This window comes from Podarcis vaucheri (assembly GCF_965113315.1).
Source record: "Podarcis vaucheri genome assembly, chromosome: 12".
In the NCBI taxonomy this organism is placed as follows: domain Eukaryota; kingdom Metazoa; phylum Chordata; class Lepidosauria; order Squamata; family Lacertidae; genus Podarcis; species Podarcis vaucheri.
In genome coordinates this window covers 10,220,834-10,244,783 of record NC_138750.1, presented here as the reverse complement: position 1 = coordinate 10,244,783, position 23,950 = coordinate 10,220,834, and the positions used below count along the sequence as shown (strand labels likewise).

The window sequence follows — 23,950 nt, the reverse complement described above, 5'->3', positions numbered from 1 at the left end:
ACAAGCTATTTCCGGTACTCCTCCGACCTGGAAGTGCACCAGAAATAGCGTGTGCGCACGCATATGGGCACGTGCTCCCCCGCCCTCCGTGCTATCAGCGCTGGAGACACCAGACCGAGGCGCAGTAAGTTTGCTGACCCCTGACTTAGACAGGCAACAATCTACCAAATAGATTCATTTCAATAGTTCATTTTGGCACCTGAGGCAAAATGAGGTGCCTCCACCACTGCAAGGAAACAAACGCACCAACTCCCCAGGGCTGTGGCTGCCCTAGCTCCCACAGTATTTTAAATGAAGGGGCCAGGCAGCCACAGAAGTCCAGGCACGTGGCAGGGCATGTCCTCATGACGTCAGCATGCCAGGGCTGCCGGGGAAGAAGGGATGAGCAAAGATCTAAATCGGAAACAAGGCGAGGAATCAAATCAACCTCACCTGGTGGTTAAAGACCTTCGTGGGGAGAAAGGATCATGCCAGGTGTGTGTGCATAGCCGAGGAGACCCCAAAGGGCAGATGCCAGAATTTCCTCCCTAGGGGTGGAAGGAGACCAGCAGTGCTTCCTATTTGCTGAGCCTCTGCTGGGCTTCCTCCTACATCAGTGGGGGAAGTGGCTTGTAGCCATTTAAACTCCCCACAGTGCCCCATAAGGGACACTGAGAAACTTAAATGACTGGTTACCATTGCTTAGTTCAGATTTACACCACACTTTTGCAAGGCTACTGTTATCCAGTACTGATTTCCAGAAACTCATATGTAGTCACAAAATGCATGGTCCTTTTTTAAAAAACAAAACTTTTTTCCTTGAATGAGTAACAAGGGGACCTTTGGGGATGGATGTTTTAGTTATGTGTTAACATTGCACTATTGGCATGCTATAGGATTGATTTTTACTGACTTTTGTTTAGGTAGGCTCTTGCTGTGGAATAAACAAAAATCCAACGAAAATTTCCTCTGTGCTAAGTTTTATTAGCCTAGTCCAAACGAAGTAAGAAAAGTTGTACCAACCACTGTACCAGTGCAATCTCAGCTCTCTGGGGTTTTGTGGAGAAATCCCTTTTGCCAGCCTGAGGTGCTGAGGATCGAACCAAACACTTTACAGCTAAGCTCCCATGTGAGGTGCTCTAAATAAATAGCAGGTCAGGTGCTTCAAACTGCAAGTGTAGAATAGAATACTAATGGACACCCAGTAATATTAAAAGAGAACTGGGAGGCAGAAAGAATCCTATCAGGCAAAAGACTGGCCTTGGGTCCTTCTTGCCAACATGCATTTGGAGGGGATGTTTAATACAGTGGGATGTTTAAAGGCAGAACCACAGAGCCTAGGACTTGCCGATCAGAAGGTCGGCAGTTTGAATCCCCGCAACGGGGTGAGCTCCCGTTGCTCGGTCCCTGCTCCTGCCAACCTAGCAGTTCGAAAGCACGTCAAAGTGCAAGTAGATAAATAGGTACCACTCCGGCGGGAAAGTAAACGGCGTTTCCGTGCGCTGTTCTGGTTCGCCAGAAGCAGCTTACTCATGCTGGCCACATGACCCGGAAGCTGTACGCCGGCTCCCTCAGCCAATAAAGCGAGATGAGCGGCGCAACCCCAGAGTCGGCCACGACTGGACCTAATGGTCAGGGGTCCCTTTACCTTTACCTTTATTCTTAGGGTATTGTTCAAGACTTCATTTTCTACTTCCTGTTTAGATACAGAAGATATCACACCTTACTCTAGTGGTGATATTTTAACAACAGAAATGAGCTGAAGATCACCAGGTAACCTCTGGACTGTTTTTCTCTGATGCATTTTGTCTCCTTGTATGATGTCAGCTAAATTATTTTCAAGACACAATGAAAGGTAGAGCATGCACAGACCTCTACATGAAATCCCCGTACCATTTCAGTGTTTTGTAAGAGAGAACCACCACTGGCATTACCTTTAGCACTCCAATGACAGCTGGTGGGTAACTAAGTCCAACCATATTGGATGTCCGTCTGTACATTCTGTCAAGATAAAACAAATTAATTACACACACGACAGAGTTCTCTTCAGAATACATCGTTTTTACCCAAGCCAAACAAATTGCCTTTCTTCCTTTATTCCCACTGGCATTAATTTCTATGCCAAAATGTTCCATTCAGAGCCAGAGATAGCGTCGTGCAAAAGAGCTCTCTGCAGAACTGCTGCCGTATGTTGTGCTTTGATGAAGGTATGCATTTACTTAAAATGTTTACAGCCAGAATATAGGCTTCCTGTACTGCCTCACCACTGCCACCGTTTCATGCCTTGCACACGTCGGTTTGAATCTGCAAAACCACCACCAGCACAATCTGCACAAGTTTCCTTTATTGTAATGTAAAAGATCCCAACCACACGTGGAAGAGGATCACTGGATCAGGATGATCTGGTATGCTTGCTTGGAAGCACTGGAGAAATGAACCTGTGCTGCCAATTCTCGTAGTAGACCAGTATAAAGTAAGCAGCAAATAAGCGGCACTCAAAACACTAAAAAAAACATTCTACGTTCTAAATCTTATATTAATAATCCAAAAATTGAGAGAACTATGTACAAGATCTACTACAGAAGCCACAAACAGACTGAATCTTCCTTTTGGACACAATTTGGATGAGTTTTCTGTTTGTGGCTTCTGTAGTAGATCTTGTAGTAGCTCTCTCAATTTTTGGATTATTAATTTAAGATTTAGAATATTTTTTAGTGTTTTGTGTGCTGCTTATGTGCTGCTTACTTTATACTGGTCTACTTGGAAGCACTGGCATCTCTTTGACTTATTTCAAAGTAAATGTGTGTTGTTATTTCAATGGCAAGGTTAGACAGAGTTCTCTTTACAATTAATGCTTCAATGCAAAACACTGCCACAGCCTTCCCGCCAAATATAATTGCAAAATGCACCATTCTGTGTTATCGAAATAGCAACCTTGCCTGGCGACCAAAAGGATCCTGTTTCCGCTCAGACATCATTAGCCCAAGATGCAATCCATCTCAAAGTGATGCAAACGCTAAAACTGGTGAACTGAAATGATTCAGGGTTGTTACGATATCGTAAGTGCTAGCCATTTCTGAATTATTGTGCTCAGAAGGCCCTCAGAGACAGAGGGCTCTCATATCTGGATTTAGAGATGGAGAAAGTGAAGTCATGATCCCGTCCAATTCTTCAGAAGAACTATTGGGCCTTCACTGGTTGCTCACGTTTACCTACAAAGCTCCAATATCTATAAACTGCAACATCTGACTATTCTTTGCTGCAGAGCAGTTGCATCATCCGTTACCTCTCCACAAATATCCCAGCCTGAACTGCATGCACAATACTTCGGAACCGTGGCTTTTCCTCGCTCCTTTTCAGCATCATCCCCATTTGCCGTGTGAAAGTAGAAGCCAGCCAATCCCGTACTTCCGAGGGCACAGCATCTGACTGGATATCGCTGAGTTCATCTTCCGTATCCAACAGACGCCTGTTGGGAGAGATACAGGGGAGATACGTTAAATAAAGATTTCCACAGAAACAGCATTTTTCTTGCAACATTTCTCCTGGTTACAAGGTGTTACACATGCCCAGCCCCTAATTAAATCTGCTAGTTTGTTGGTTGGTGGTTGTTTTCTTTCAGGTGAATTTAATGCAGAAAAATATCGACATTTAGTTATTTCTATGTACCCCCAGATTGTAAAGTACCTCACTTCTGGAGTGTGAGAGCAATGAAGATCTTTGCAGGGTTATTCACAGTGCTTTTTTTCTGGGGGAGCTCAGGGGTACACAGACCCCTAAACATTTTGTGAATCTTTGTGTGACTCACACTAATCCCAAGAAACAGGATGAGGTATTAATCTTGTTTACTTAAAAAATAAATGATGAGAATAAAGCATTACTACACTGAAACAATCGTCTCACCTGGTTTCATCAATGTACACAGATTCAAGCACTGTAGCAGCATATTCCAAGTTCTTTTTCAAGTCAACAACGGAAGCTTCTCCTCTCTCTAGCTGCTTCACCAAAGATCGTAACCTAAGAGAAGAAAACAAGAATTTGATTAGCACAAATCCACATTTGGAATTCCAAAGGAGTTCAGATTAATATCCCCAAATCCTTAACTTTCTTGCACCATCCTATTAACAGAACATGAGGGCTGTGAGTATATGATGGTTACAACCCATAAAAGGGGACTGAGCTATACAGCTGCAAATAACTTTTGTTTTGTAAAGTGCATTATACAAATCTGACACTAGATGGCAACAGTGAGTTATGGCAAATTCTATATATTTTTTAAAACGTTTTTTAAAAGCATTTTTACAGCGTTTTTTTACATGTGTGTAGATTCCACCAGGGTGTTGTTATCTAGGCTACTGCAGAAGACAGACTGAACAGTTTGGATTAATCTACCATCTTATATAACCTGCTTCCCTAGCTCCCTAGTAGAGGGCTGCCTTTCATAAAAGCATTTCCATTCTCCCAATATGGCTTTTTAACAGAAAGTGCAGGCATGAAGGATGTTTTATATCATTAAACAGTGTTGAAATTCTAAAAGGAGGGACAGGAAGATTTTGAACATCTTAGTTTCAACAGAGCATTCCAGGAGAATGCAATCTCTAGCAGGGTTTATTTAATACAGAGAATTATGTTCAACATGTATAGAGTTAACTAGTTGTAAAGACTAGTTATAAAAGGATGCCTCTCCAGGTTTGCCAAATAGTCGTGTAAGCAATTTGCTTTTCTAAGTGGAACGCTTTTCACTGCATTGGGCACAACTTTGCATTGTCTCCTAGCTTTCGGAAGCAGATGTGGGGGCATGAAAAAGGGACCTCCGGGATCCTGGTGTAGACATGAAACTTCTCCCCACAGCTCTGTGGATCCTGCCCTTTATTGATTTTGCTTAAGAATGAATACACTGGATCTTAAAATGCATGAAATGTAGCGTGGGCGAAGTGAAGGATTAATAGAGACGCTCACGTTTGTATTTTGTGCCTTTGATTCAATTCGCTAAACATAACCCTGCACATTTGTTCTGCAGTGTTCAAACATCCATATACAATTCAGGCAGAATGAATAGCTCTAACACTGCAGCGCTAGCATCCATCATACAATATTAGATGTGGCACATAGTCCATCCATCATCTGGCAAAAGAAGAGGGCTTTCGGAATAGAACCGTGTGCTTCACATACACAAAACAATGTTGTTGCCCTTGTCTGCCGTTTGTTATTTATGACTTATCTGGTAGAGGTGCTGGAAGTGGCCACATGCCTTCGGTGAAAGAGACATTTAGTTATTTCAATGCACAACTGCAGTACCCCCAGATTGTAAAGCAGCTCACTTCAGGAGCTACCATTCTTCAGGCTACCATTGTCTCTTTTGTGTGATCAATGCTTTTAAAGCATGCGTGAAGCCGCTCAGAATAAATCATAGATTTTCGTGCCTGCAGTTCTTTCAAATGACCGCAACAAGTCTTTACAGTGGTGCCTCGCAAGACGAAAAGAATCCATTCTGTGATTCTCTTCGTCTAGCGGGTTTTCCGTCTTGCGAAGCAAGCCCATTGACGGATTAGCGGATTAGCGCTATTAGCGGCTTTTAGCGGCTTATCTGCTGATCGGATCAGCTGATAAGCGGCTTAGCGGCTTAGAAAAAAGGGGGAAAGGGGAAAAAACCTGCAGGAACTCACAAGACATTGTCATCTTGCGAAGCAAGCCCATAGGAAATTCGTTTTGCGAAGCACCTCCAAAACGGAAAACTCTTCCGTCTAGCGAGTTTTCCATCTTGCGAGGCATTCGCCTTGCGGGGCACCACTGTATTGTGTTTCAGCTTGGTCTGGCAAATGGGCGCAGACACACTGTGGTTAAGCAAAAGTTCAGGCTCACTAGCGATTGAAGGCCTGCAAAGGTCTAGGTGCTGGCATGTCCTTTTCCTTATATCTGCTTCATGAATTTACTTCCAGAGAATTTTATAAACACACATTTCTTTAAGTGTTACAAGGGACCGTGATAAACAAGGTGTTTAGTGCAAAGGCAAAACATGCCTAAGCATGGCTGGGAATTCTAGCATGCACCAAAAAGTATCCAACAGAAAAATGAATGAATGGTATCCAACAGAAAAACTCCTATGGAAATAATGACCAACTCAGGCCCAAAGGTGGATGCAACCCTTTATCTCTGCATTGCAGGAGTACGATGCCTGGCAGATTTCCAGGCTGCACTTTGTCGCAAAATCTCTCAAGATGTTTGAAAAGCAACTTTCCCACCATCATGTCCTGCGTGTTTTGAAGAGGTATGAAATGGCTGTGTCACGATATTATTTTAAAGCCCCCTTTTTAAAAAGTATGTCGCTGTTATTCTGCAGTAGAAAATATTTCTTTACACACACAAAAATTACAGCTACCATATATCTCATAAACAGCATGTAATACATCAACATTACAACACATATTTCCTTACTCTTTCAGCGGCAAAAGTGCACTGAACAACTACTAAGCACACATACTGTATGTAAGGTGCATGGACACCTGTTTTGGCCTCAATATTATGGGAATATGGGAAGAATACAGAATATCCTTGTGATGGAATTGTATCCCTCACTATAGTAATAAGGTTCCACTGGGGATGACGATTCACTATGGAACTGGCTCCTTATATCTGTGGTGCAAGATTGCAAAACGCAGACACCATGTGCTGTGCCAAATATGGCATTCCCACCTAGCTTATTCCATTAAGTCTGGTTCTCAATAGTCTCCACTCATTGATCTCTCGCATCCACTCACGAGGAGAAGAGAGAAGAAAAGGGATCTGGGCAGAATCCAGCTGGACTTCAGGAATACATGATAGGCCTGCCAACTGCCAAAGTCTTACTGTTAGCAGGCAAGCCCAACATTTGGCAACCCAAGATACAGAAAGCAGCAAAGTGGCCCCTAGTGAAAATTGGAAAGCCTAGCGCATGCCTCCCTGTTCAGGATAACAACTAAATCCAGTTTTCATATTCTTCTGAGTGAACATATGTTCTTATTCACACTAATGAGCTCCAAAGCCCATTTGTTGATTGAATCTAGAAGCACAAGCTATAAGGGCTGCATTAATTCGAAACAGCAATACTAAGGTGGCTCCTGAATCTGGTGGAACTTCATTTCCCCTTATTCCCTCTGATATCTTCAGCTGATCTTTTCTTGATGGTTCCTGAACATCCTGCCATATTTCAACACGGGTATAACCTTTGCTGATATCCAGACAACCACATTTCTGTCTTTCTTTCTGTCAAAATTCATGACGCTGATGCCACCTAACCATCTCAGGGCCGGTGATGTTCCCTGATGCCAGGCCATCAAATTCTTGGATCTGTCGGGTTCATTTCTTCCCCCACTTCCAACACATTGTGTGACAGTGGGACACCCAAACAAGTCTGGTGGGATGTAAAAGTTCACCAGTGTACACAGGGGTGTAGCTAGCTGCTCTGGCACCTGGAGGGGTGGGGGCAAGGCGAGCTGATCCGCCCGAGTGGGCGGCAATCCATCCAGGAAGGCAGGGCAGCAATCCGCCCAGGGGGGCACCCAGGGAGCTGCCCACAGAGTCTACCTGGCGGACAGAAGTCCCACGCTGCCGTTTCGGGCAACACAGGGCCCCGAACCCCCGCATCACTCCCAGGAGAGACGTGGCTCAGGTGTGCTGCAGGCCAGGCCCCACGGTAAGTGCCGCCCCCTGCGGTGTGCCATTTTGTCACCCCCTCAGGGATGACACCTGGGGCAGTCTGCACCCCCCCACACACACCCCTTCCTATGCCCCTGGATGTACAAGTCATCAATTCTTTAGTTCTGTCAAAATTCATTACCCCCTTCCACCCCTGCCTCAACCCAGAATGTGGTTTTAGCCTGGGCACATCTAAACATCCCAAATGTGTTTGTGCATGTGGTGCTGAACTATATAAGCTTACTTACATGCAAACATGCTTAACAATCGTTGCATTGCATGTCTATGGAAGCTAGTAGGCCAAAGGATTTATTTCTCAAAAGAGAGGGGCTGGCACTCACTCGTACCTGGAAGCAGAGCCATCTTACCCATAGGCGCTAGAGGTGCAGGGCACCCGGGTGAAGGGCTCTAGGGCACCAGGCTGAGAGTCTGGAGCCCGAGAGTTGAGTCCGGGGAAGAGCCCGCCCATCAGTCATAGCGCCGTCGCTGCAGGCAGCTCTGCACCGTGAGTTCGGGGGTGACCGAGCCAGCGAGACACTGAGGCGTCTGGCCAGCTCTGCCCTCCTGCACACCTGGGACTGGACAACCTGGGGGGGGCACCGGGCAGATCTTTGCACCCCGACACCGCATATGCTTAAGACAGCCCTGCTTGAAAGGCAGATTGTTTTACCTAGAAGCTCTGCCTCTCCAGTCCTAGATGTTTGTGGGGAGACAGTGAAAACCTTTATACATATTCATTAGCTCCGTCAAGATGCTATGGCCTAGACTTTCATGGTAACCTATTTAAATTCTGCCTCTGTAGTGTCTGGAGATGCCCCTTCAAGCAGCACCTTCAAAATCAGCACCTTGGCGCAGCAACCAGTTACGACTTGCCAAGACCAGTTGCCTTCTGCCTGTCTGCTAAAGCCCAACAGTCTACTGCAAAGCCAAGGTTATATACATGTTATCAGCTACGGCGCTTGGGCAGCATACACTTTTGAACTGCACAGAAAAAATAAGAATTCAACAGGAAAACAAGATGTATCCATTTCCACATCGTTGCACAGCACATTCCCAGCAGTAACTAATTTGTGCTTTCTCAAACCCAGCCCACTTCATGCATGCAATTAACTGTATTTTTGTGGGGTGCCTATTAAATATCATTAGTAAACATTATATTGTCACTTGCCGTGGGGTTGTAAATCAAGTTGCCATCTGTTTCGCTTAATGCGCATGCTGGACCTGTAGACGCTAGATGCTTGCTGCTAAAGAAACAGTGCCAGAAATTTCTGACAACCTGGGTGCTAGCGATGGAAATGTGCTCCAAAGATCAATAACAACAACAGGCAATTTTTTGGAAAAAAACAACAACAACACTGAATTCTGCCAAAACAGAAAGTGACAAAACACTTCAGTTCAGCTTTAAATTTTTAAAAAATCATATCAGATCATGAATATGAACAGAGATACCAGTTGATCACAAACTTCATTCTCAGGTAGCAGAATGGTTCATCAGAATATGAAGCCCCAAACTTACTGTTTGTGGTCATATTTTTTTCATGCACAGAAGCAGGGACTCTTTCCAACTAAGCCACAAGCTAGAGAATTGGGAATTGGCTTCCTTGTTGCTGCTATAGCTTACTTATGCAAGTAGAAAAATATTAAATTCATAAGCCTGTTCATGAGATCAATGCCAAAATAAACCTAAGGATGAATTAATGCAGCAGTGTCACATTCTCTAGCTCAGCCTTTCTCAACCCTGGGTCCCAAGATGTTGGTGGACTACAACTCCCATCATCCCCTGACCACTGTGGTCCTGCTATCTACAAATGATGGGAGTTGTAGTCCAACATCATCTGGGGACCCAAAGATTGAGAAAGGCTGCTCTAACTCCACTCAGCATTTCATTATGCCCATGTTGATGGACCTCAGCTTGGATGTTCCAAGACCTCTTAGGGACTGTGCTTTGGGTTTGAGTCTGGACTGTGTTTCCTGACTGTTGAACTTTGGACTTAACATACTGCATATAGCAGTGGGACTTGCTGCCAGGAAGGCTGGGGGTACAGGCAGTGCCAGATTTAACCCTGTGGAGGCCCCTAGACTATCAAAATCTCTGGGGAATATGCTTGTGGGATAACATGAAACTAAGAAAGCTTCATTGTGATTTTCTTTCAAGATCAAAGATCAGAAGGCATAGGGCCCATAGGCTGGCCTATTTGGTAATCTGGCACTGGGTACAGGAAACCAAGGCAGTGGAATTTCTTTAGTGTTCATAAAACCCCTTAGATTTTTTTGAATATTTTCTGGGCATTGTCACAAATTGTACTTTTGGCATTTCATTGGCATTTGACTTTCCTGTTGACATTGCCTTTTCTCTCTGCACATCATTGATTTGACAAAACGGATTCCAGTCCATGAAAATGTCTGCCATGTTAAGGTGTCAACAAGGCTCTCTTGTGTTTGTTTGTTCTCCCTCCCCCCAAAAAAAGCTATGAACCATTCCAGCCACATAGCCATTCCAGCATGGCGAACCCAATTAACCTCACTTTGAACACAACCTGTTACTCTGCAATTAGAACAAAATCAAAGATTCAACTTTGCTTTTCAAAGAACTTACAGAAATTGAACATCTTGTATTTGAAAGCGCTTAACCTATTCTTTCACTGGGGAGTCTGGATTGTGGTGATGAGATCTTGTGTAGGAAGTCGAGAGTGAGCAGAGATTCGGTCTCTCTCATAATATTAAAAGCAGGACTCATCTAATAAACCTGAAAGTTAGGAAATTCAGAACAGGCAAAGGGGAATATTCATTCGCACAATGCCAAGTTTATGGAAGTTATAGTGATGGCCACCAACCTGGACGACTTTATAAGGGAATTAACAAATTGGGCATGATGGCTATATTACTTCCTGAGTATCGGAGGCAGTATGTACTATTTACTAGTAGCTGGGGATTCCATAGGAAGCCCAATACCATCCACAATGGCAGGCAGAAGCTGTCTATGATTTCAGGCAGGAGTCTCTCTCAACCCTAACTGGACAGGCCAGGTATGAATGAAGAAAGGCAGAAAAGATTATGTCGAGGACTTTGGGGTTTTCTGATATCGGCAGATATACGCAAGATTCTAATTATTTTAATGAAAGCCTGCCAGCGGTATTAATGAAGCAGAAGATGAATGTGATTAACTCCTGCACAGATAACACAAGATGCCAGGCACTTTCCACAGATTCTTTCCCTCAGCTTGTAACATTCCATTTTCAAAGATAATCAACTTCCCTGCATCTAGCTTTCATCTTTGCTTCTTCCCATAAAATGACAACACCAATGAATATTTCAGCCGCCTGGCATTTCAGACTGCCATAAATTGTTTACGGGGGGTGGGGGAACAGTAACAGGAAATAAAAGTCACTATATTTGTGGCTTGTTAGTGCCTACATTTTCCTTGCATGGTTTAGCTTTGTTCAAAACATCCTGCGGAGAACGGGCGCTTTTGGAGGGACCCAGGCCTTCCTATGGGACATACAGCAGCCTAGCGTTTCACAAAAAAAGAAAAACTACTGGTGTGTATGGCGGTTTTCTTCTTTTTCCACCACCTGCATGGTAGCATACAAGCTATTTGTGATATCCCATAGACCCAGGACCAGAGATCCAGCAGGGCCTTTCAGAAGCAAGGATGTCGTGAGATCCATGACAATGACAAAGATTTTGGGGGACCCAAATTGTGAAGTATCTTTTTTGAAAGCCAATAAGAGGTTCTGCAAGCTGAGTTCCCAGTGCAAAAGTGGCTCTGCCTAACTGAAGCTGCCTCTGTAACCCCCCTAAATGTTTAATTTAATAAAGAAAATAATGAAGAATGAGGCAGAAAGTTGCAGCTTCCATGGTATTCAGTTCACTCTTAAACAGTAGCACGTTTTACAGCAATATTTACCTCAGTCCAATTAGCCTGATATAGTACCCTAAGCAACTGCAAGGTGCTTTTTGTTGGATGGAGACTGAATTTGCGCCTCAAGGTATAAATATTTGAAGGAAGCAGAAGCAAATTTGTAACGATTGTTGGCAGGCTCCTGCCTTCATAAGGCTGGCTGGGGATAGAAAATCAATAGTCGTAGCAAAGGCCGGATGGATTCTGTGAGGTACTTCATATGTTTTCTCGCCTCATCTGTGCAGTTTTATTTTAAAACAAACCATGTTTAACTTCTGCACAATGCTGCAAGGGAAAGCGACTTAAAAACTTGTAGTCATTCAGCTTTAAGAATGTGCCAAAAATGTAGTTGGGGTGGGGGAAATTGTCCTTCTTGAAAATATATCTCACAAACTAAATACTGAGGTGCCACCAGTATATGCAAATGTGTGTCTCATTTAAGACTACAGTGGTACCTCAGGTTAAGTACTTAATTCGTTCCGGAGGTCCGTTCTTAACCTGAAACTGTTCTTAACCTGAAGCACCACTTTAGCTAATGGGGCCTCCCGCAGCCGCTGCGCCGCCGCTGCTGTGCGATTTCTGTTCTCATCCTGAAGCAAGGTTCTCAACCCAAGGTAATATTTCTGGGTTAGCGGAGTCTGTAACCTGAAGCGTATGTAACCTGAAGTGTATGTAACCCGAGGTACCACTGTATATAGAAACTTTATTCTCAGTACTGATGGAACTCACGGGAGGAGAATACTTTTATTTCTATATATCTTTATAATTTGTGAAGGAAACCTTAGTATGAGTTAATATTTCACTATCTCTTTGGAGCTGTGCTCTATTTTTGTCTTTTTGTCCTTCCAGGCTGGGAAAATTCATGGTTTGCATTTTTTATTTTCTGTTTTCTTTGTGTGGGTGGGTGGGTGTTTGTTTTATGTTCACACTTTTCTCTTTTTGGGGTAACAAATCAATAACAACTTTTAAGAAAGGAAGGAAGGAAGAAAAATCTCTTTTCTCTTAAGGAAAACAAATACAGTTTTTGGAAGAGGGGAATAAGTGAACTGCAAAGTCCTCTTGGACTGCAAAGACTGGAACAGGTTGCCTCCTCTAATACTGACCAGCTATGGCCATTGGCCATATTACTTTCAATATATAACTATGAGGACACAGAGCCCACTGTAAACCAAAGTTAGGTGTATTTGATTTTAGTGGATCGTACTGGACTGTAGCCCAAATATTTGATTTCTCAATTTAAAGGACCAGTAAAATGCCTTCGGCTGCAATCCTACGCACACTGAAATTGGAAGCAAGATCCACTGAAATAATGGGAATGTATAAATGGGAGAAGGTGTGTGTGTGTGTGTGTGTGTGTGTGTTGCAAAACACAGCTGTAATGCTACGCACATTTGCTAGGCAAGGTAAATCCTATTAAGTACAATGGCATTTACTAAGAAATGGAGAATTATATCAACAGGACGCAGCACCCTCATTCCTCCAAAGCATTTGATGCAGTGTTGGAGAAAATGACTTGAAACGACAGGATCAGCCAAGGAAGGCACCAAGTACCCATACCATCCCTATGTGGTCTAAGATGCCAACAGGTCCATTTATATTGCCCCTTTACTCCCAGAAGAAAAGAAACCTTCCCTCGCTCACTTGCCCCCATGATACCATAATAATAATAATAATTTTTTATTTGTGCCCCGCCCATGTGGCTGGATTTCCCCAGCCACAATAGGTGGCTTCCAACAAAGATTAAAAATACATTAAAATGTCACACATTAAAAACTTCCCTGAACAGGGCTGCCTTCACATGTCTTCTAAATGTTGTTTATCTCTTTGACATCTGATGGGAGGGTGTTCCACAGGGTGGGCGCCACTACCAAGAAGGCCCTCTGCCTGGTTCCCTGTAGCTTTGCTTCTCGCAATGAGGGAACCGCCAGAAGGCCCTCGGCGCTGGACCTCAGCGTCCGGGCAGAATGATGGGGGTGGAGATGCTCCTTTAGGTATACTGGACCAAGGCCGTTTAGGGCTTTAAAGGTCAGCACAGCCCACAAAGACCTCAGTGAGCTGTCAGCCACCACCTTGAAAGCAGAAGGTGGTGACTTCCCCTGGCTAGCAATCAGTCAGCCAATGGGAGGTGAGCTCTGTCTCCTTCTGCTCACTTTGGACATTAAGGTGGCAGTTGAAATGGCTGTTGCATGGGAGACCAGGGAGGAGGCTACTGGGGTGATTCCTTTCTTGAAGGCAAACTTAATCCGTTTGGAAGTCCATTCCAAAACCAAGGCGTGCTTTCCCATAGAAAGTTATGCAAAACGGGATTTCTGGGGTGGCGCCATCGGCAATGGCGGACTCCCTCTGAATTGGAGGGACTAGCTCTGCGCGAAACGGGACTTTTCCGCTATGGCGAAGCGGGGACCCTTTTAAAAATCACAGGCGGATGAAGCCTGTGACCATGGGACTCGGCGGGCACCCTTAGTGCCCCCCCAACCCGCAAAGGAACCCACTAACAGGCTCTGAAGCGAAGAGGGGGAAGTGGCACGGTGCTGTGAGTCAACTGCTATTTCCGTGGAGCGAAGCCGCACAGCTGTTGCCGGAGAGCGCTGCCTTTTTCCTGGGACAATTTGGCTTCTAAAATAAGCACCCGTGAGTACTTAAACTTTGAACAATTGGACTTTAAATAAAGACTGGCGAGCAGAAAGGAATTGGACTTAAAAATTTTATTTCAATTTGGTACTGAAATGGGAAGGTCTAAACAGGAAGTCAGACTTCCGTTTCTTTGTAAACAGAATAAAGCAAAGACAACGTAAACTAGAGCTCAGAAAATCGCTTCTAAAGGATTGGCTTTCATCATTTAAAATTGTTGAACCCCCCTTCGGCAGCAGAAGAAGGGGGATCTTTTCTGGACTGTTTAAACCTGCAGAAGTGAGTTTAAAGTAAAGTAACTTTCCATCGACCTGATCCTGGAGCGGGGTGTCAGGACTGACGTTTGAAGCTCATTGACCAGAGACAAACGCTTTTGACAGATAGCTAAAAGAAGAGAAACATAGTGATTCCATTGTTTCCTTTCGCACCTTAAAGGAACAAATATTGACAAAATATCTGAAAAATATCTGAAAAAAGGAAACTCTATTGCTAGACTTGTCTTTAAAAGAAAGATTAAATAGAAGTTTTCCCCCTAGAGGGAGACTGTGAAACTGTAACCAACTACTGGGAGCTGGCAGCTGTTACAGATTACAATTGTGGGAATAGACATCTGACCTTCAGGACAATGTATTCAGAAGCTCTGTTGTGTCCTTTCTATAAAACAAATGCCCTACTGGAACAGCTACATGAGAAGACGAATTTGATGGCTGATTCGATTAGAAATTTTGAACAGGCAGTGGGAAAATATGTGGAGCCCACCCAGGAATTAAATCAGGAGTGTGCCCTGACAGAACAGGCCCAACAGGAATATGAACTTTTGGATTTGACAAACAAACTTGGAAAAAGCCAGATTTGGAAAGAAAAAGTTTGGTTTGGTCTGGAAATGGGGAGGATAGACCCTCCTATGCAGGGATGTTTGGACTTTTCAAGTCTGGCAATGGGCGTGAGATGTTTGGGATTGTGGGGGCTCTCAATTTTGGAGGGATTTTGAAACATGTCTTTAAATACCACATGGAATTTAGTGTTGATTATGGAAAAGGGGCTGATCTGTCGAGAAGGGTCAAAAATATTGCTAAGCTGGAGTTCCCACGAGTGAAACAAGCAGGAGACAAGGGAAAATACAGTTACAAATATGAAGAAGAGCTGCGGAAGGGACATGGAAGAGACTTAAGGGCCTCGGATATTAGGATACCAGATTAATGCGCCAGATTGATGGGATAATGAGGACTGACAAAACCCGGGACCAGGAGGAAGGGACGCTGGATGAAGATTGGATTTGTTTTTATTTCCTTTTTTCACTACTAGGACTGTTTTACAAAATTGATGAATGTTAGAAAAATGTTGGAATGAAATTACTTGGCTTTAGTAAAAATGTTTAAAGAATTATGCAAGAATATTATGGTTATGAGAAGTTGGTAAAAATAAGATTTAAGTTTTAAGTTTCAAGGTTTTTTATAGAAAGATAAGATTAAAATAGTTTAAGGTAATGTAATGACAGAATATTATGAAATATGGAAAGGATTTGCTGTGACAATTAACAACCAGGATACAAGGAAGGGGAGTGGGAGGAGGTCAAGGAAAGAGGGTAATGATAGTTGAGGAGTTAAGAATAATGGATTTGTTTTTAAATGTTTTTAAATGTTTGTGGTGTATTTTTGTTTGTTTTTTCTTTTTCTCTTATTTTGAATTTGTATATGTATGGTTGGAAGTGGCTTGGGTTTTTTTCTACTTTGTTTTTCTTTTGTAACTTTAAAAAAAAATTTTTTCAATAAATATCATTTAAAAAGAAAAGAAAAAGAAAGCAATGCAAAACGGATTAATCCATTCCAGACTTTTAAAAACAACCCCTAAAACAGAAATTTAACCTGAATTTTACTCTCTAACAAGACCATTGATCCATAAAATGAAAGCAATAATCAATGTACTGCACTATAAAATAAATAAGACAGTATTGTAGATGATGAAAATTAAATTTATTTATTTTTTCTTACTTGCTCTGATGATAGTCATTGTTTGGAGGGGGGACTTTTATCCATTTCCGCAGTCACACAATCAATCAATCAATCAGCTGAACTGGGTTCCACACAACCACAAAAACAAATTAACTGAAAAAGCCTCAAAAACGCAAAATAAATAGCAAAACCAAAAGCGCCAAATACAGTGGCACCTTGGTTCGCAAACCTAATCCGTTTGACTTCCGAAATGTTTGAAAACCAAGGCGTGGCTTCTGATTGGTGCAGGAGCCCCAGAAACAATAGTCAACAGCCGCATCAGACGTTCGGCTTCAGAAAAATGTTTGAAAACCGGAACACACAATTCCGGGTTTTCGGTGTTTGGGAACCAAGGCGTTTGAGAACCAAGATACCATTGTAGTATAATGGGTAGACTGGGCAGTCTTATCTAGAATCCTCCCACATCAGTTTTTCATGTTGGCCCTCCTGCAGCTTCCATCCACGGTTTATACTAAGAACTTGGGGTGGAGTTGGGGGCTCAGCTACACAAGGCCTTACCAACTGTGTCTACTGCATGTAGCAATAAATCTGCCAGTGGCTCCTGGGAGCACAGAATGGTCCAACTTGTCCCACATCAGCATGAAAATCCCACCCACCCAGGAGAAACTTGCCATTTGGCAAATGAATTTGCAACCCAATGTTGCGTTACTACATATCCAAAGAATGAATTATTATTATTATTATTATTATTATTATTATTATTATTATTATTATTATTATTATTATTAAATAGTCTGTTCAATGACCCCTGCACACAAAACATTGCTCCCTGTTCTGCCAGCAAATATTCAACAAGATAAGTTGCTGTTAGCATCGGTGGCCAGCTATATCAAATTAGTCTTAATATATGAGTGTTATTATCAAATAAGATGGCATCTGCTTACTTGCAGAGAAAAGTAAGGACAGATTAAGAGATGTGTGAATTAAATTTGCCCTGGCGGCATATCTAACATGGAAATTATCCATGGACTCTGCTTAACTGTGAAAGGAGGAGGGGCAAATCAACCCAATGAATTTTTGTACTGTACATTACCTATTTTCGGCAACTGACATGAAGGGCAGTGCAACATTTCTTTGCCATGCCAACAAATGCTAGTATAGAAAATAATACAAGCTATGCATATCTTTCTGACTCAATTGCCATGACAAATATTGTTAGGGACGCGGGTTGGTGCTGTGGGTTAAACCCCAGAGCCTAGGACTTGCTGATCAGAAGGTCGGTGGTTTGAATCCCCGTGATGGGGTGAGTTCCCATTGCTCAGTCCCTGCTCCTGCCAACCTAGCAGTTCGAAAGCACGTCAAAGTGCAAGTAGATAAATAGGTACTGCTCCGGTGGGAATGTAAACGGTGTTTCCGTGCGCTGCTCTGGTTTGCCAGAAGCGGCTTAGTCATGCTGACCACATGACCCGGAAGCTGTATGCCGGCTCCCTTGGCCAATAAAGCGAGATGAGCACCGCAACCCCAGAGTCGGCCACGACTGGACCTAATGGTCAGGGGTCCCTTTACCTTTTATGCATATCTTTCTGACTCAATTGCCATGACAAATATTGTTGTCGCTGTTGATCACCTCCATTTCTGTTAAGATCCCAGAGCAGCTTATAAACACGAAAACTATAAAATATCACTACAGCCGATAGACCTCAACAAATCCATTTCCCCCAGAGGTCTGGGAGAAAGAAGTGCATTTTAAAGCAGTGCCAAAAACCAGATAATGACAGAACAAACTCAAAAGCTTCCACTCCTTTTTCTCTAACCGAGAAGGTATCAGTTGTCCTTTTTGATAGAGATCTGTCACGTAGCGCACAGTTTATTACTGGAACTCGGCTAGGCCATGCTACTACTGGAAGCAGATTCTGGAAGCTATGAATCTGACACATAAAAATATGTATGCAGAGTTGGATAGTCATGATAATACAAAATACAGTGCAAAATAGAAACTTGACACCTGCTTTCCCCAGCAAAAGGGGGGAATGGAATTGGAGTGGCTTGGCTCTCATCCTCCTCTGTCCGAAAAATGCCAAATGCTGAGCTTCATACTCCACAGAAGAGATTGGAGGGAACATAACGTCTGAACATTGCCTAATGAACTAAGAATCGACACTGGTTCACACTGCAGCTGCTGAACAGCCCACTTTGGTTCAGAAGCCTGTGAAAGTTACTGGTTCTGGGCAGCAGCCCACAGAAAGCTGCCCTTCAGGCTCACAGCACCACCCTCTGGCAATGCATAGTTTCTTTTGGATGCAAAGAGCAATGGATGTTGTCAGGGAACTGACATCGGAGCCAGAGGCGGAGGGAAGGCTCTCAAATGATGCTGGAGAAGGGCCCAGCAGGGAGAGGCAGCTCTGCAGATGGGGAAGCAAATCAGCGCAACACCAGGGATATAGAGGGGCTGATGGGGGAATCGGCGAGAGGGCTCCAGGACTCTTCACCAGACACCAGCGGGGAGAGCACGGGTCCTCCGCTACCCACGCCCTCCCTGCGCAGAAGACTTCCGTGCAGAGAGAGTAGGAGGAGACTGGGTGTCAAACAACTTTTATGTTGGAAAAGATTTAAGAAACGCCCACTGACGGATTCTGCTAGCGACTGAGGCAGCCACGAAGTGAAGGGCTGCCCAGACTGAAAGGTTTAGCAAGGCAACAAAGCCTGGAGAGGTGGCAACTTACGCATGAGCAACCCATACACATTACAGATGTACACCAGTGACCTGAAACAATCGCTGGCAGAGGCTTCAGAACTTGTAGAGGACCTCAGCTTATATTAGAGAATAAAGTTCTAAAAATGGACAAGAAATACTACTAAAATCCTGCAAAGCCATAAACTTTGATCTGGTAATGGTAAATGGATGTTGGAAGATGAAAAAGATGAGAATTTTCAGGCACCCAGCTCATTTCCTGCTTGGCAGGGGGTTGGACTCGATGGCCCTTGTGGTCTCTTCCAACTCTATGATTCTATGATTCTATGATTAACTTTTTTTTTTCCAGAAGGCATTTTAAAGAAGTTCTCTGTGTTTATGATTAATGTTCATTTATTTTAGGCAACAGGTTTCTAAAAATCTCTATGTATGCTGCTTAGAAATTCTGGGGGATAGAGCAAATAAATAAATAATATTGATTGATACTATATTATATTATATTTTTTTATTGACTTTATTTCCCACCTTTTTTCTAAGAAACTGATTTGACGAATTGCCAGCTGATGATTTGAACCAGGGTCTTTCTGGTCCTAGCCCATTATTCTAACCAATACATTGGTTTGGTTTGTCCTTCTAAACACTGCTTTTTTTTTTTCATCATCAGAAGTAGCCACACACAGTGCTTTTTTTTCTGGCGGGATGGAGGGGTACGTATACCCCTAAACATTTTGTGAATCTAATTTTGGCCTCCTTGAGGGGCAGTATTTCAATATGAGTAGGAAAATGAGAGTAACCCTAAACATTATTATTATTTTTTGGAAAAAGCACTGGCCGCACATATAGTTCCTAGGATGAGATTTGGTTGAATTCGTACTTGCTTCTTTTACAAAACAGGAGAAGGATCAAAATTTTAAATTGCACAGAGAAGCTGACAGGGCAAAACAAGCAAACCTTATGTAGAAAACATGTTTGCAGAGCAATAGGGCAGTGGGGGGGGCAGGAGGGGGACACCAATTTGGGAGGAGAGTGATCTAATGTGACCATGTGCCAGGGGAAATCCTCTACTAATCCCCATGTTTGTCATAGTCTTTTAGGATTGACCCTACTGAGTGAAATTAAAAACTAGGACAAATAAACCTTCTGTCTGCTTTTCACATCACAGAGTTCCCCGAAGGATAACTGCTTGCTAGAAGCGTTGCATTCAGCTACCCTATCATTATGTGTGAAGCTATTTCATACATATGGGACGCGGGTGGTGCTGTGGGTTAAACCACTGAGCCTAGGGCTTGCCGATCGGAAGGTTGGCGGTTTGAATCCCTGCGACGGGGTGAGCTCCCGTTGCTCGGTCCCTGCTCCTGCCAAACTAGCAGTTCGAAAGCACAAAGTGCAAGTAGATAAATAGGTACCGCTCCGGCGGGAAGGTAAACGGTGTTTCCGTGTGCTGCTTTGGTTTTGCCAGAAGCGGCTTAGTCATGCTGGCCACATGACCCTGAAGCTGTACGCCGGCTCCCTCGGCCAACAAAGCGAGATGAGCGCACAACCCCAGAGTTGTCCGCGACTGGACCTAACAGTCAGGGGTCCCTTTACCTTTACCGATTTCATACATATACATACATAATGCATTCCTTGTGTTCATTTCTAGAAAACATGTCATACCACACCAAAATCAATTATTTTAATATTTCAGTGTATAATTTTAATCCTTACATTGCACCAAGTTACAAGTTCTTTTAAAGATACTGGTCACAATTCAGAACAAAGTTAAGAGCACTTAGGTTTGTAGATTTTAGTGGCATTAAGCATGCTTAGATCTGCTTCACTTTACTAAATAAAAGACAAACTCTGGCATGCCTGCACAGCAAACCTACTTTAATTAATTTTCTTCACCTGAAGGTATAATCTGCTCCTTATAACATTTATTAGAGCTGAAATGAAATTTATAAATCAGATTTTTAAAACTTTTTGATGAACCAAGCTCATATAAAATAGATTAATCTAAATCAGTTCCTATATATGCTGTCAAAACGTGATTGCTACTTTACGTACATGTCATATACAGTCAGATATTGATCTCTGCATGCTTGATGCTGTATATGTGTATTTTTCATTTTCTTATTTCTGTGGGGGTTTTTATTTACATCCTACCCGTCAAATGGAAATGTACCACACAGGGCAATTCAAACGAAAAAATCATGGTGATTTTTTTTTAAAAAAAGATAAAACCACCTGTAATGCAATGAATTAGAACAGAGAGACACAAAAATTAGCACAAAAGCCAATAAAGGAAAAATGAAAATGAAAACACTGTAAAATCTGCCATCAGAAGTAGTGAAGTGGTTACCCTGGCTTGCATCCAGAGTAACAGTGCATCTCCACTGAAATCAATGTGATTTATTCTCATGTATAGGGACGTGGGTGGCGCTGTGGGTTAAACCACAGAGCCTAGGAGTTGCCGATCAGAAGGTCGGTGGTTCAAATCCCCGCGACAGGGTGAGCTCCCTTTGCTCGGTCCCTGTTCCTGCCAACCTAGCAGTTCGAAAGCACACAGTGCAAGTAGATAAATAGGTACCGCTCTGGCGGGAAGGTAAACGGCATTTCCGTGCGCAGCTCTGGTTCGCCAGAAGCAGCTTAGTCATGCTGGTCACATGACCCGGAAGCTGTACGCCGGCTCCCTCAGCCAATAAAGCGAGATGAGCGCCACAACCTCAGAGTCGGTCACAACTGGACCTAATGGTCAGGGGTCCCTTTACCTTTACCTTAAGGATAAATATACCCTGAGAGTAAGCCCCACTAAACTCTGTGAGACTTACTTTTGTTTCCTGCAGCAGCATAATAACATTTCAAAAATTTGCTAAGTGTTCAGTGCTTTTAGCTTCCATTGAAAACAACTGCATTTACATTTAATTCATGACAGGTACGTTGATTTCCATGGGGCTTAAGAGCAGCTAGCTTGCTCTGGATTCAACCTCCTTAATTGGCATGTATTGTTGAACACTGAGTTCTGCATGACAGATCCTCTCAGATACCGGATGCTGCTGCATGTCAATTGTCGGACATTGCCAAACATTAACTGACAAATCTTCAGGTGTCAAATGCTGGGCAGAAGATGATGCATTCTCCAAATACTGGCACACTCACCGATTTCATCATCTACTTTATCCACTGCAAACCCCGGGTACATTAGTGATGCTTAATTAAGAGCAATATTTCATTTGGGTTACATCTGCTCTATCTGGCTATGCCTGAGGAAAAGAAGTGGCTTATTCTTCAGAGCGGACAAGAAATTGATTTTATGGATTTATTACCCAACCCAGTTCAAGCTTCCATAAATCAAGACACATTTCTAGTTTCACTTCAGCTCTGGGTAAAGGGGCTCTGCCTTAAAGTCCCAGGAACCAAAAGAAAGTCATACATAGAAGGAAAAGCAGTAGGGAATTTCTTCAGACCACAGTGAGGTAGCCTAGACATGGTGTTTGCCTGCTCAAGGCCGGATTTAGGTTTGATGAGGCCCTCAGCTACTGAACCCCTTCATGGATCACTGCCTTGAATAATTTCAAGACGCTATGAGCTATGCCGTGCGGGGTCACCCCAGACGGACAGGTCATAGCCAAGAGTTTCGGCTAAATGTGATCCACCTGGAGAAGGAACTGGCAAACCACTCTGGTATTTTGCCAAGAAAACTCCATGGACATAAAAAAGGAGAGGCTTTGAGAAGAAAGTGAGAGTTTCCAACTCTGGTTCATGGGGTCATGGAGAGTCGAACACAACTAAGACGACTAAACAACAACAACAAAGCTACTGAAGGTAATGGGGCCTTTTATATGTCCAGCTGTCCTTTGTCAACAACAAACTGTTGCTGTTTTTTGTGTTGAATATATGCTGTATGGTAATTTTTGGACCTAACAGGTCCATACACAACACAAAACCCTGTTGCTGTATGTAGGTTTTATTTTATTTGTTTTTTATCTTATATTTTGGAAATGTATATCCAGGTTTTTTTCTTTGTTTTTCTGGGGGGGGGGGCAAGAGAGTGGGGCCCTAAGCTATAGCTTGTTTAGCTTATACATAAATCTGGCACTGTCCCTGCTCTATATCCACTGTCTTGCACAGAGACAATGTGAGGCAGCCCTGATGTGGTTTGAAGGATATTGCGTAGCACAGCTGAATCACAGGATTTCTGTTTGAACTTTGCAAATATTCTAATGAAGAGGATGAGATTCATGAATGGGAAGTGATTCAGGCACAGGTAATGTGGCATCGAGATAAGATAGGGATGGGGGAGAATTTCAATTCAGGCTGCATTTTAATGTTTTAATGTTGTATTTTAATCTTGTTTTAAGTTGTATTCATTCAACTTGTTTTTATTATTGCTTGTTAGCTGCCCTGAGCCTGGCCTTAGCTGGGGAGGGCGGGGTATAAATAAAATGTATTATTATTATTATTATTATTATTATTATTATTATTATTATTATTTAAACTGAAATCAAACCTGAACCATTTTCCCACACTGCACTTTCCCAAACAATATGTGAACTGAAGAACAGCCATCCTTCAAAAGTAGCTCAAAACCACAGCACATGCAAATGGCACAGCCTTCTTAGGTCCCAGCTTTCAATACAGTGGTAACTCTAGATACAAACGGGATCCATTCCGGAACGCCGTTCGCATCTAGAAGCAAACATAACTAGCGACGGCATGTCTGCGCAAGCGCGTGTCACTTTTCGCCGCTTCTGAACATGCACGTGACGTCAATTTGAGCGTCTGCGCATGCACAAGCGGCGAAACCTGGAAGTAACATGCTCCATTACTTCCAGGTTGCCGCGGAGCGCAACTCGAATGCACTCAACCCGAAGCACATTCAACTCGAGGTATGACTGTATAAGGTAGTAATATTTCCATTGTAAAGGTAAAGGGACCCCTGACCATTAGGTCCAGTCGTGCCCGACTCTGGGGTTGCGGCGCTCATCTTGCTTTATTGGCTGAGGGAGCCGGCGTACAGCTTCCGGGTCATGTGGCCAGCATGACTAAGCCGCTTCTGGCGAACCAGAGCAGCGCACGGAAACGCCGTTTACCTTCCCACCGGAGCGGTAGCTATTTATCTACTTGCACTTTGACATGCTT

The 23,950-nt window shown here is 43.2% G+C and overlaps 1 protein-coding gene across 8 annotated transcripts in view; it reads right to left on the bottom strand.

Annotated features, from left to right (window-relative positions):
* The window catches only part of PDE1C (phosphodiesterase 1C), a 265,314-nt gene that overhangs the window by 69,743 nt on the left and 171,621 nt on the right, over nt 1-23,950 (bottom strand). For all 8 annotated transcript variants that reach the window (XR_014212337.1, XR_014212338.1, XR_014212339.1 and 5 more), the window contains 3 exons: nt 3,883-3,996; nt 3,266-3,448; nt 1,914-1,980 (listed from right to left, as the gene is read on the bottom strand). Coding sequence is in view for 2 of the 8 variants with exons in the window: in XM_082192834.1 (XP_082048960.1) it covers nt 1,914-1,980; nt 3,266-3,448; nt 3,883-3,996 (364 nt within the window). In the remaining 6 variants the exon portion in view is untranslated. The remainder of the gene's footprint in view (nt 1-1,913; nt 1,981-3,265; nt 3,449-3,882; nt 3,997-23,950) is intronic.